The sequence below is a fragment of the Bidens hawaiensis genome, unplaced genomic scaffold, assembly GCF_021521415.1.
Source record: "Bidens hawaiensis isolate Kalapana, Puna unplaced genomic scaffold, B.hawaiensis_p1.1 tig00000055_1, whole genome shotgun sequence".
Taxonomy (NCBI): Eukaryota; Viridiplantae; Streptophyta; class Magnoliopsida; order Asterales; family Asteraceae; genus Bidens; species Bidens hawaiensis.
In genome coordinates, this window is record NW_027491016.1 from 8,340,717 (window position 1) to 8,353,548 (window position 12,832).

General features: G+C 31.5%; 1 protein-coding gene across 2 annotated transcripts; it reads right to left on the minus strand.

The window, feature by feature from the left end:
* Nucleotides 1–5,095: 5,095 nt before the first annotated feature.
* LOC143536402 (fructose-1,6-bisphosphatase, cytosolic-like) lies at nucleotides 5,096–9,037 on the minus strand. 2 transcript variants are annotated; one of them, XM_077030470.1, is made up of 12 exons: nucleotides 8,839–9,037; nucleotides 7,257–7,308; nucleotides 6,943–7,013; nucleotides 6,792–6,853; nucleotides 6,639–6,705; nucleotides 6,432–6,545; nucleotides 6,243–6,329; nucleotides 6,067–6,137; nucleotides 5,912–5,977; nucleotides 5,725–5,811; nucleotides 5,496–5,571; nucleotides 5,096–5,421 (listed from the first exon to the last, which is right to left on the minus strand). In XM_077030470.1, exons 1-12 carry the CDS (start codon nucleotides 8,995–8,997, stop codon nucleotides 5,311–5,313), a joined length of 1,023 nt encoding a protein of 340 aa, XP_076886585.1. In that variant the 5' UTR covers nucleotides 8,998–9,037; the 3' UTR covers nucleotides 5,096–5,310. The 2 variants fall into 2 exon arrangements, with proteins under 2 accessions (XP_076886585.1, XP_076886539.1); XM_077030424.1 differs by having other exon boundaries at nucleotides 5,104–5,421; nucleotides 6,943–7,017; nucleotides 7,261–7,308.
* Between the last annotated feature and the right edge of the window lie 3,795 nt (nucleotides 9,038–12,832).

Sequence of the window (12,832 nt, forward strand, 5' to 3'; positions counted from 1 at the left end):
TGCTTCAACTCAATTGATTAAGTTAATGGTCAATTCATATGGTTTATGATCACTTAAACACTCTTGACCAATTCAAATTAGCTTTGTAACTTCCTTGGCCTTGTTCGATTATAAATAGACCTTCATTTCTCTGCATACAACTTTTCCACACCTCATTCCATGAAAATTATTGTGTTATTCAAGCTAATTTTGCATTATTATCAAGTTTCACTTTCAAAAGTCAAACCTTGAAGTTCAAGACATTTTCTTTTTTTCTTCTTGTTCTTCCTCCAGGTATGTTATAGGTTGTCTTCCAGCGTGCTCGGTCTGTTTAAAATAAAATACTTTGTTGAACACAACTTGTCATAAGTGGTTATTCGTCGAAAACAAACCCTACTCATTTATGCATGGTTTTAGTTTAGTTATTTTTACTACTTAAACATCTAAAATAAATTCTTTCTTCACATAATATGGAAATTACTATTTTTATCAAATCGGAAATGAACCCAACATAAAAAGTGAGTTCAGGTCCGACCAAAAACAAACCACTCGCTTAAACTCCTTTTGGGCCCGTTTAGAATTCTTCTTGAAATGAGCACGACTTAATCACATGGCTAAAAATTTTTATAACCCAAATTTTTATAAATAACTCAAAATGAACTCACTTATACATTTTATGACAAAATATCTAAAACAGGTAATTATAAAGAAAATTTATATTTTTCTTTCAAAGGCATAAAAACACTAAATCGCGAACCAAATTCGTTTAAGTCTTAAGTTTCATATCATTTTCTTGAACCGTATTTTGAACCTAGAAATATTTTTTAGGGCCGCTCATCGAACCGAACTGGTCCAGTTCAGCTCGCTTAACGCAAATTCGCTTTTACTCACTAACTTTAACAAGTGAGTTTTTTATAACCCTTTTTTAATGCTTTATAGTACTTTTGGGGTGTAGCACGCCACGAATTTTACCTTGTTAGTTACGCATTTGTTTAAAACCGATTCGCATTATATCGTTCATGTTAATATTATTCCATCATAGGGAATATCTCATAATAGTAACCATGTTTTAAAATTGTTCCAATTAGGTATTTTTCCCAAATCGGGTCATTAAATCTTCAAATCGAGTCTCGCCGATTTTTTTGTGCATCAAGAAAGAAATTGAGGATAAGATATGGGGGTCGCAATTTGCAATATATGCAATTAAATTTAAAAATTTTAAAAAGCATTAATTATATTAAAATTAAAAACAAAAAAAATAAAATCAACGTCGCCACTCAACGTCAACATAACAAAAATGATAAAAAGATTTCATATGTGAAACAAAAAAGAAAAAGGTTAAAAACATGTTAAAACCTTTAATTTAATAAAATATGAAAGTCGAGTGACTTAATTGGAACACTTTTAAAGTTAAGTGACCTAATTGTAACACTTTTGAAACTTTGTTACTATTCTATTCTATGAAATTGCCCCATTGTTAATGATACATACGTGAATTATGTGCAACGTGGGGTATATGCTAAACAACTTAAATTTCTTTTTCACCCCTTTAGTGACATTTTTTTGTCCAAAACACTAACGAGGTTAGTGTTCCGTTATATGGGGAGTGGTACCAAAAAATAAGATGAAAGTTGGGAGTGATGGGCATCAAATCAAAAGCTAGAGTGTTATTAGCAAATGAATGAAAGTTAGAAGTATTAAAAACCAGTCTTCCATTAAAAATTGTTCGACTGAATCGGGGTCGTTTGATACTTAAATTGTTACTCAGTTATCAGATGTTAACTACATATGAATATAAAATGCAGTAATTAGAAAACTACAAATATGAAGATGAAGTGGGTTAATTAGAAACATGAAATTAGCATAACATGATTTTAAATGTGTTTTGAGTTTTGTTAATACTTTTGGCACAAATAATACACAAATTTTACGAATTATGTTTGGATTTATCTATTCAACAACCGGTCAATCTAGCACACCAGCACACTTTGATATTTCCAAATGTCATGGATAAAATTCGATGTATAGTAGCATATAGAATAGCTTAAATATTTTAACAACGTTAATGATTATTAATAAAAGGTGTGACGACATCCTTCTACCTTTTCTTCTTGGAAAGCTACAAATGCTTCAAAATAATACATTTTGAAATCGTTTATTGGTAATCATCACCTGGAAACCACATAGAATTGTAATTTGTTATGAGACGTGACGGTTAACGTTGAAAATGTTATCTTTTTATTGGGTTGACAATAATGTTATAACCACGTAAATTATTATTATTATTATTATATACATTTATTTTTTATCTTTCTTGATTTACGGAGCGATTTATACCTTTCTTGATTTGTGGAGAGAGGAAGAGATAGGGAGTGCATCCGCTAATTGCATATGGCTAACATCGACTGGTCGATGATTGTCACATAAAGAAAGTCAAATGTAGTCGCACAATCGACTCAAATAACGAGTTACTTTATAATTATTAAAATCTTTAATAGATTATTTGTTGTTTTTATAAAAAATATGATGCAATTTATGTTTTTTCTGTCACATATATTTATATCTAACTGGATGGATTAGCTTTTTGGCTTATTTTTGAATACTTAAAACTATTATACTATATATTAAAGTACATTAACGGTGAAACTGTAGCAGCTACAGTGCTCAATCTTGATATTCCACATCCCCCGCCCCCCCCCCCCCCTCCCATTTTTTTATGTTTTAACATATGTAACAAAGTTTTATTTATGTGCCCTAAGGTTTTTATAGTGTTAATTTATGCCCTGCATTTGTTTTTTATGCATGATTATTTTGTTAATATTTATATATTTACGTTATTCATTACTTTATAATGTTTAACATACAATATTAAAAAAAAAATTGTGTGATGTTACGACATGTTTATTTTTATCTATGTCACGTAATTAAAAACCACAATAATATATATAAGTTTTGTTGAAAATGCAGTTGTATTTGCAATAGAGTAGCATTTTCTGTCTTAAACTTTATCGAGTTTCAGTACCGTATCGATACCGTAATGAGCAGAACCGATACCGACTAAGTTTTTTTGATATTTCATATTTATATATAAAAAAAATGTTAGGATGTGAATAAGTTTTGGCTCCTTATGAGATATACTGGCTTTAGTCCTTTGATACTTTAAGAATCAAATTTCGGCACCTGATGAGTTTTATTATGATGTTTTGCTCTATCAGTAGCAAAATCTTAGAGTATCAAATAAAAGTTGCATAATCTTTTATAGACAAACGCTAATGCTTAAATAAAAGCATATTAGTTAACAATAATTTTATTGCTTTATCACTTGCTATCTGATGAGGGTATAAATAATGGTGAAGATATATGGGAGCACTACTTCACTAGAAATCAATAATATCCAATATTCAAAACACTTATATTTACTTTTTAACTTTTAAAAAGGCATAAACATTCGTTAGTTGCGTATTTACATCGGATAGTGCTGCCGTGAAGCACGGCTGGTTAACCACTAGTTTCTGTTGGAAGGACAATGAAATGTGAACTGATACTGAAACCGGTTTCTAACCTACTTGAAACTTTTGACAGGGTCAAACTCGATCTAAACCGGTTAAAACCCGTTTTCAAACAAATCAAAACTGAAGGCCCAAATTGTTGCTATTAATCGATCCAAAAATAAAACTAAACAAACTTTGGGAAAAAAATTTTAGAAAGTCTTCGTGCTAACTTTTTTTGGGTGACAGATCGGCTCTAAAAGGAAAATGTATTGGGTGAAATGGGATCTTATTATGGCAGATAAAATAAAGGTTGGTGACTCTACAAAACTTTGGAACGAGCCTTGGCTTGGAGACTCGACTTTGGCTGAGATATGCCCTCGACCTTTTGCTCTAGAGACTAATAAGGACTGTCTAATAAATGATCGGAAAATAAATAATAGGTGGCAATGGGTACTGCGAAGAATGACTTGGGGGGGGGGGGGGGGAGAGTTGAGGGAAGCCAACTTTCTTCCCTTAATCGTCTTTTGGACCAAGCGGTCTGGTCAGGTTCAAAGGGAAGTGGATGTTTGATAACCAAAATGATTTTTGTGTAAAAGATGTGAGGAAAGCTATCAAAAAGAGGATCCTTCCAAACGCTTCTTTTCTGACCCGTTAGAAAAAATGGGTCCCTAAAAAAGTTAATATTTTCATTTGGAGACTTCTACCTGACAGATTGCAAACCCGGCTGAATATTTCTAATAAAATAAGGGTATAAATATACCTTTTATTATGTGTACGTTTTGTGCGAATGAGTTAGAAACTGTGGAGCACTTATTTGCTACTTGTCATATCGCTTCTCGTGCTTGGAGATCGATTATGGTTTGGCTAGATATTGACGGTCCCTTACTATTAAAGCCAGAAAACAAGGTAGCCTTGTTAGATTCTCTTAAGCTTTCAAAAAGAAAAATACCAGTGGTGGAAGGTATTATTTTTACATTCTGGTGGGTGATCTGGAAGACTTGGAATAAGGCTATTTTCAAGGCCAACGATTTAAAGACGGATCTTATTTTTTACTCGATTTCGGATTTCTCTTTATTGTGGATAGTTAGTCGAAACAATAAACTAAAAGTTTCCTGGGCCGAGTGTTTGATGCTTGGTTATCTTTTTTCTAACCAACATCTTTCTGATATATTTTTTTTGATGTTCTCAAAAAAAATTTAGAAAACAACTTGTCTCAACTCGTTTCTATTAAACAATAAACTTAAACTTGGTACACCAATAACCAGGTTTAAAATCCCCACTTAAACGAAACAAAACCTAAACATATTCTAATACAAATACTAATAAACAAATCTAATAGATGAAACCAGATAACTAAGCATTCATTTTATACCTAACTAATCTCCTTTTATCTTTTTTATTTTTCCAACTTTCTTTTCTCTTTGATCCGTATCCAAATTATCACCAACACAAACCCAGTCATCTCCCACTCAAAAACCAGTTTCAAACCCGACCCAGTTTGACCAGACCATTGTTTTAACTTTGTTGACCTAACCCGAACCGGTTAAACCCAAAACCCAATTTTTGCACCTCAACTCAACTTACGAATCTCATGTGTTACTATTGGACTACAATGTTTTGTAGAGGCCCATTGAAAGCTCTTTTAACCCATTTAGCCAACCACAAAAACATTTCAAAAAAAAAATGTTGCAGCTATTTCTCAGTGTAACAAAAAATTTGTAAAATAATTACTGTTATAAAATAAAAAATCACAATATTACAGAATAATTATATATAAAATATAACATAATTAACTTATAAAAGTGAAATACAACTGCACAATAACAATTAACAACATTCTTTATGCCTTCTCTTCAGCAGCATACAATGCCTTGATCTCTTCCACGTCATCATAGCTTCCCAAGAATATCGGAGACCGTTCATGTATCTGCTTCGGGACCAAATCAAGAGCCTGCAAATCAAATATGTTTAAAAATAATTCATTTGGCCCGTTAACATAAAATGTAACCCGAATGCTGAAATTACCCGTTCTTTGCCGGTAAATGACTGTCCTCCGGCCTGTTCCATCAAGAATGACATAGGAAAAACTTCATAGAGAACCCTGTTTTAATATACATTTATGTTTAGACCAATACCTTTTTTTATAAATCATATATCATTTATAGAAAATAAAACTATAAGTGTTGGTTTTAATGTCAGTTCAGTTATGAAGTAACTAAAAAAATATATATTTAAAATGTTAGATAAATTGTACCTTAGTTTTCCATTTGGGCTTTTCTTATCGGCGGGGTACAAAAACACGCCCCCGTAGAGTAAGGTACGATGAACATCAGCAACCATACTGTAACAGATAGAAAATAGGATTTAGGAATCATTAAATAAAACAAAAACAAAATTTGGTGTTTCTTAATATCTCCAAAAATACTTGAATAATGAATCACCTTCCAATGTATCTTAGAGATTTTGCAGGTGAACCATCTGTTGGAAACTTGCAATTTTCCACAAACCTGAAATATGCAAAAATTTAAAAAAAAAAAAAAAAATCGAAAAGAAATCAATACGAAGGAGGTGTAACATGATCAAGTGATCAACATACTTTGCAGTAGGACCATCCCAGTTCTTAGCATTTCCTTCATTAACAGAATAAATCTTTCCTTTCTTCGGGATCTGTATAGGAAACACATATATCAATCTGCATATATATACATATACACACACATATACATTCATAAATATACACACACACATACATAGTCAAAATAGACCGCTGACCTTAATGTCAGGGTGGGTGAGTATAAACTCTCCTAAAGATGGATCAAGAGTAAATCCATTCACACCGGATCCAGTGCTCAACACAAGCTGAAAATATATGTAATAAATTAATTAACAAAATAAGGTTCAAGTCAGCAATAGATTAGTCCAAAACTTCACATAACATTTGTTAAACGAGTCATTTCTCACCGTGCAAGAGCTACCGTACATGCAGTATCCAGCAGCCAGCATATTCTTACCGGGCTGAAGAACATCTTCTAAACGGGCCTCATTGCTATCTTTTATCATGTAAATCCCAAAAATCTAGATGAAAGGAGGTAAAAAATATATGGAAATGAATTCATAAGATTATAAACATGAAAATTAATTAGTTTAGATGAATGTCAATTGTCATACGGTTCCAATGGAAACACCACAGTCAATGTTGGAAGATCCATCCAACGGGTCGAAAACAACACAATACCTGTATAGTTTGCATATAATTAATTTCTTGAAACAAATAGAGTTGAAAGAAAATTAATAATAAACGAGACTAAAATTTTGTCTCACTTTCCACGCTTGGATGGTTCTACGATGATTGCTTCCTCGTCCTCTTCAGAAACAAGTATGCACTAACAAAGAGAGATTAAAATGGTTAACAAAAAAACAGTAAAAAGTTTTTAAAAAACAGTTGAAAACGGTTTAACAGGCAGAAACTCACTGTTCTGCCACTGCTGACCAAAGCCTTCACAAAAACTTCATTTGACAAAACATCCAATTTCTTCTGTTCTTCTCCCTGAAGCAAAAACAGGCACCAATGATTGTTAAATAACTAGTCACAGGCCCAGACTGCATTAAATTTTAAAAATGTGTTGTGGTGGCCTACAATTCATTTGTCATGTTTGACCCATTTGACCTGTTTCCATTTTATCTAAATAATTGACTTGACCCGTTTGAGATAACATAACCCAAATCAAGCATTAATAAGTAAACAGGTCAAAATTTCCACCTCTAAACAAGTGTTCTATTATTAACTTGCCTGCACGTTGGTCTCTCCAGCAAGTCCAATGAGTTTTGCCAATCCTGCCTGCACGAGCAAACATTAAACTATAAGATTAATATGTAGTTATAAGTGATTTTTTTTAAAAAAATTAGCACATTAACTTTGGAAGTAAAACATACTAGCTTATCATGATAAGTTTAACTATATGCTAGTCACTAATCACTAGCAATCGCTTCGGACTATGATATAATTTTGGAAAAATAATGTTGCTACAAAAATCCTAGTAGTTGAACTTGGGCCTTTGTAGCAGTGCAATGAGCAGACCATTCTAGCTCAAATTGGTCTCGAGTTGTAAGCAACCGTTGTCCGTTGTAGAAGTCTCGAGGGCAAAGCCTCTGGATCACACTCTGATGATCAAGTCAGTATACAGGTATAGACGTATCAAACAAAATTTGTGAATGAGTCATGTGGGGTCCCTTGGAAAATGTGGTCTTTCCTATTTATTTTTTTTTTCGCAGAGGAGGGTGGGTCGTTTTTGTTGTGATAACAATGCTTGAATAGGGTGATTTCATAATGTTGACAGTAACCCCTATATTGGGACCATCTAGTCCAGCATAGGTTTAACCCACTCTCGCTTTTCAAAAGGTCCATTCTATTCACATATTTATGTTTGACACGTCTATACATGTATACTGGGGTGGCCCCTTCTCTACGATAAACAAGCGGTCGCTTAGGCTCCCCAAAACATTCAGGCCCCTTAAAAGAACTTATATGTAATATATATTAAGGGGAAAGTTAACGTACAAATTAAATTAGTGTGTTAATCGTGAGAATCAAGTAGTGTAATTATATATACAAGTAGTGTAATTACACTATGTTGTATATATAATTACACTACTTGATTTTCACAATTAGCATGCTAATTTTATTTGTATTTGAGTGCCTATATATTATTATATTTACTTTTATCCTTTTGGCATGGTAAAGCATCACACTGTGATCCCAGAGGCGAGGGTCAAGTCTCTGCGTCCACACGTTTTAAGATTTTGTATGTTTTTAAGTTTTAACACAAAATATGACAAAATCCAACTTTATAGTATGGGGCATATCCAACTCTAAAGTAGCGGAACAAGCATAAGAAAGAGTTCAATTTTCAACTTTACTTGCGATAAAAAGATTGTTTAGTGTAGGAAATCTAATTTAGTTGGAAATACTAATATTTGGAAAGGGCCCATGGCTTTTTGTTTGGTTTAGGCCTCAAAATGGTTAAGCCAAACCTGACCGGCCCAAAGTCGGCTAACTCCGGCTATGAGGATTTGCATCAACAAATAAAAAGCCTAAAATCTTGAATCAAAATCAATGTAACTGAAAGCAGTAAACATTTAACAATTAACACCACCATATTCGGTTTCTTTATTGTGAAGAAACCATAAATATTGAAATATACAAGAACACAAAAAACCACAATTTGGACAAATTAAGTTACAAAGGACAGAAAAAAAACTTTTTTTTATAATTGAACTCAAAATTAAGTTGAATAAGAATAAATTAAGTTAGGCCTACTTAATTTGGACAAATTAAGTTGCAAATATTAATCATTTTAAACAAAATGACCTTATTAACAGCAGCACAGACGAACTTGCACCCAAGAACAATGTGACTGAGCAAAATACTAAAATCACCACGCGACTCCGGGTGCTTGGATTGTTCGTTGAGCACGAACCGGGTTATGGTCATCAAGTCCGTACGGAAAGCATCGGCGGCATGATCCATCTTTCTTTCTTTATTTCTCTGGTGTTGAGTTTAGTTTTGACAAGTATGTATGTATGTATTTGTTGAGGAGTCAGAATAATAATAATAATATTAAACGGGATTGGATTTCATTGGTTGACAAAATCACGCATATCAAGGTGAGATGGAGGATAATATGGGATTTTATATGTGTGCGTGAATAACATGTCGGGATCGGGATGAGGTTTATCTGAGTCAGTGGAAGGTCAGATGACACGTGGCGGAGGACGGCGTGACGGTGACGCTACTGGCCGTCAGGATAACTGATGAAAAGAAAGCGGGTGGCAGTTTCTTCTTCGGCTATGACGTCTAGCGGAAGTTAGGACAGAAATCATTTTTATAATTTTTGACTTTTACTAAACAATAATATATAATATAATATAATACGTTAACAAGTAAATATATATTAGGAGAACGGATGTACTTTATAACCAGGGGTAGCATCCGTTACATCCTAACTTTTTGTCGATAATATAATTTTTTTCTTTTTAGGTCGGTTTTTTTATTTCGTTATCCCTGAAAAACATCACATTACCTCTATTTGTTTAAAATCCAACCAATTTAAAAGTTCAAATAAAATAAAGCTCAAACAAAGTTTATAGCCCAAATCAAATATAAACCACTAACCTTTTTTTCTGTTGTTTGAATGAGAAACATCAAACTAAACAGACTCAAACAGAATTAGCCTCAACATAATCATCATTTTTAAAAAGTTTAAATCAAATAAAGCCAAAACAAAGTTTATAGCCCAAAGCAAATAAAACCAGTAATCTTTTTTTTTCTTTTGTTTGAACAAGAAACATAAAACAGAAACAGGCTCAGCAAAATCATCATTTAGAGGTTAAAATTTTTAAAACGATTTTGGATATACAAATTCAAAAACTTGGACATAGATTTAGTAAGATCTCAACTAGCTTGCTAGAAAATCTGTCCGGTTTAAATATATGAGATTCGTTTTTCAAGTTAGACATATCTAAGATAGTGGCATTTTCGGAGATGCATTCGAATGATTTTAATAATGAATAAGGAGGGTGTATTTCAGGTGATCATACGACCTTTTATCACACTTTAAAGGAAGATGATAAATTTACAAAATTGGGTGGAATATGTGAGCTTGCTCGTATAATGGTGGAAACTAGAAAGCACACCACTTTTCCTTTGTTTTATCGAATATTGAAGCTAGCGTTGGTTTTAGCGATTCAACCGCAACCTTTGAAATATGTTTTTTTTTCTAAATTGAAGCTTATCAATACGGGTTTGAGTAATCGAATGGGTGATGAATATTTGAACAATGCTTTTTGTGATGTCGAAAGAGAAATGTTTTATAAAGTAAAAAAAGAAGGTGTAACTGCTTGATTTCAAGCTTTCAAAAACCATGTGTTTTTATTTATTATCGTGTTTCTACTTTTGTTTCATATACATTGTAAGAAATACGGTAAAAAAAAATTTTGAGTGTTACCCCTGAGATTTATGTCTAGATCCGCCATTGTTAAGATACGAGTATTCCATATACCAGTTGGATCTTAGGCATCATCCGCTCTGCTTATCATACGATTCTTATGGCCAGTGTATGCACTGCCAGCCCAAGTGTGTAGTTGACCCAAGCAAGGGTTTAAGGTCTCATGTTTATAAAGGCCCCCAATTTTTTTTTAAAATAATTAATATAATACATAGTCTAATTATAGTCTAATTAGGTTGCATAATGTATTTGAGAAACTGAAGCTAGAGTGAAGTAGGGGTGTTCTTCAAGTTTCGGTTTTTCGCGTCGGGTTCTTCGAGTTTTAAAGTTTTAAATCTAGACCCAAAACCCAACCTAAATATCTCACGGTTTCTTTGGGTTCGGATAATTTGGTGTTTTTGTGAACCACGAGTTGGATTTGTAGGTCATTCCTATTTTTTGGATTTGCACTTTTGCACTCTGATTTGGATTTACACTCCAATTGAATTTGCACAATTTAAATATCACTGGATTGAATAATGAAGGTTAGTAATTACTTTTTTTTAAGTAGTAGTTAACTTATTAGTTTATTGCTTTATAATTATTTCATTAAACTATTTGCGTCAAATAAGCTATAAAAGTGAATTTTATGATTTGTTTTCACAAACACAATAAATATATATATATATATATATATATATATATATATATATATATATATATATATATATATATATATATGGTAAGGATCCTAAGAGAACCATTGACAAATTGAGAACTTTGAGAACCATTTTGGACCACTAAAAAAACCCTTTAAAAAATATTAAAAAAATTATAAAACAAACAAAACCAAAAATTTTAAAAAAGTAAAAAAACCAAAATTCTTATATTTCATTTCGGTTTCATTAAAAAAACCGAATTTTTTTTTTCTTTTTAATTCGTATTATACCTATACACATATGTATACTTTCATTTAATCTCTAGTTACGTAATATACACATATGTACATTATCATTTACCTTAAATTATACATATGTGTATAGGAAAAACATGTGTGTACATATTATACATATATGTATAATAAAAAAACCGCTTTTTTTTTCTTTTTATTTCGTATTATACCTATACACATATGTATACTTTCATTTAATCTCTAGTTATGTAATGTACACATATGTACATTATCATTTACCTTAAATTATACATATGTGTATAGAAAAAAAAACATGTGTGTACATATATGTATATGTATAATTTAGCTAAACCGAGAATTTTTTTTTACGTTTTTTTTAGAAACCGGAATGATAAATAAGAACTTTGGTTTTTTTACTTTTTTTATTTTTGTGTTTTTTTTGTTTTATGATTTTTTTATTTTTGGGTTTTTTTGTGGTCCTATATATATATATATATATATATATATATATATATATATATATATATATAAAATTAGCACTGCCAGCTATAAACCTTTTAGTTTATATTCCGGTCCCAAACCCAAATAAAGAAGAAGTGTTTATATAAAAAAGTTTTTAAAAAAAAGCCCCTAACTTAATAGTTTGCTTGAGGCCTCTGAAAACCTTGGGCCGCCACAGAATGTATGTGCCGATTGACTTTAATACACTTGTATATATTCTTAATCAGTATATGAAGTGTACAAATTTTCATGCGATTCATATGAACACTAATACGAATCATATTGAATTCATTCGTATAGTGCCCTTCAGATTGAACTTTTGAATGAGATAGTCATTGATTCTCAATTGATCATATGGATTGTCTTATCTTTCATGCTATTCGTATGTTGTGTATACTTTTAATTTTATGAACAAAATTTTTAGATAGATGTTTGTGTTAGAATATTTTCCTATAAATTATAGTTTGAAATCATCGATATATAATCCCTATCATTTTACTTCCAACCCATCTCTTTCATATCTATTAACACAATAAATCTAATAAATCTTAAAGTTCAAACAAAAACTTGTTTCTTGTGTCCAACTCTGAAAAGAATGTTGTACAATCGAATGATTTTGACACCCAAATACCTAATAGGTATACGATTTCTCTTTATATATGCACTAGATTTTATCTCCCGCGTGGGTTGTTTTACATTATCGATTTTAATATATATATATAGGTTAAGTATAAAATGAAAACCCACTTGAGTTGTGAAAACTCTAGAAATTCATTCTTAACCACATGTTTTTAATTAATGTTTAAATCTTGTGATCCACAATTAAAGTGAATAAAAAATGTAAATATAAATATAACATTTTCTCTCTTCTAAAAACATATATAAAAATTAGTAAAAAAATGTTAAAAAATAGCAAAACATTTTTTTTATGTTTCGATGTTTTGTATTAATTGTTACAACATATA

Excerpts from the sequence above, each read along its gene's own strand:
- LOC143536402 (XM_077030470.1), bottom strand. The coding sequence starts at position 8,997 with ATGGATCATGCCGCCGATGCTTTCCGTACGGACTTGATGACCATAACC. Across the intron at positions 6,706-6,791 it reads GAACCATCCAAGCGTGGAAA|GTATTGTGTTGTTTTCGACC; the intron begins GTGAGACAAAAT and ends CAAACTATACAG. Across the intron at positions 5,422-5,495 it reads CATTTACCGGCAAAGAACGG|GCTCTTGATTTGGTCCCGAA; the intron begins GTAATTTCAGCA and ends TTTGATTTGCAG.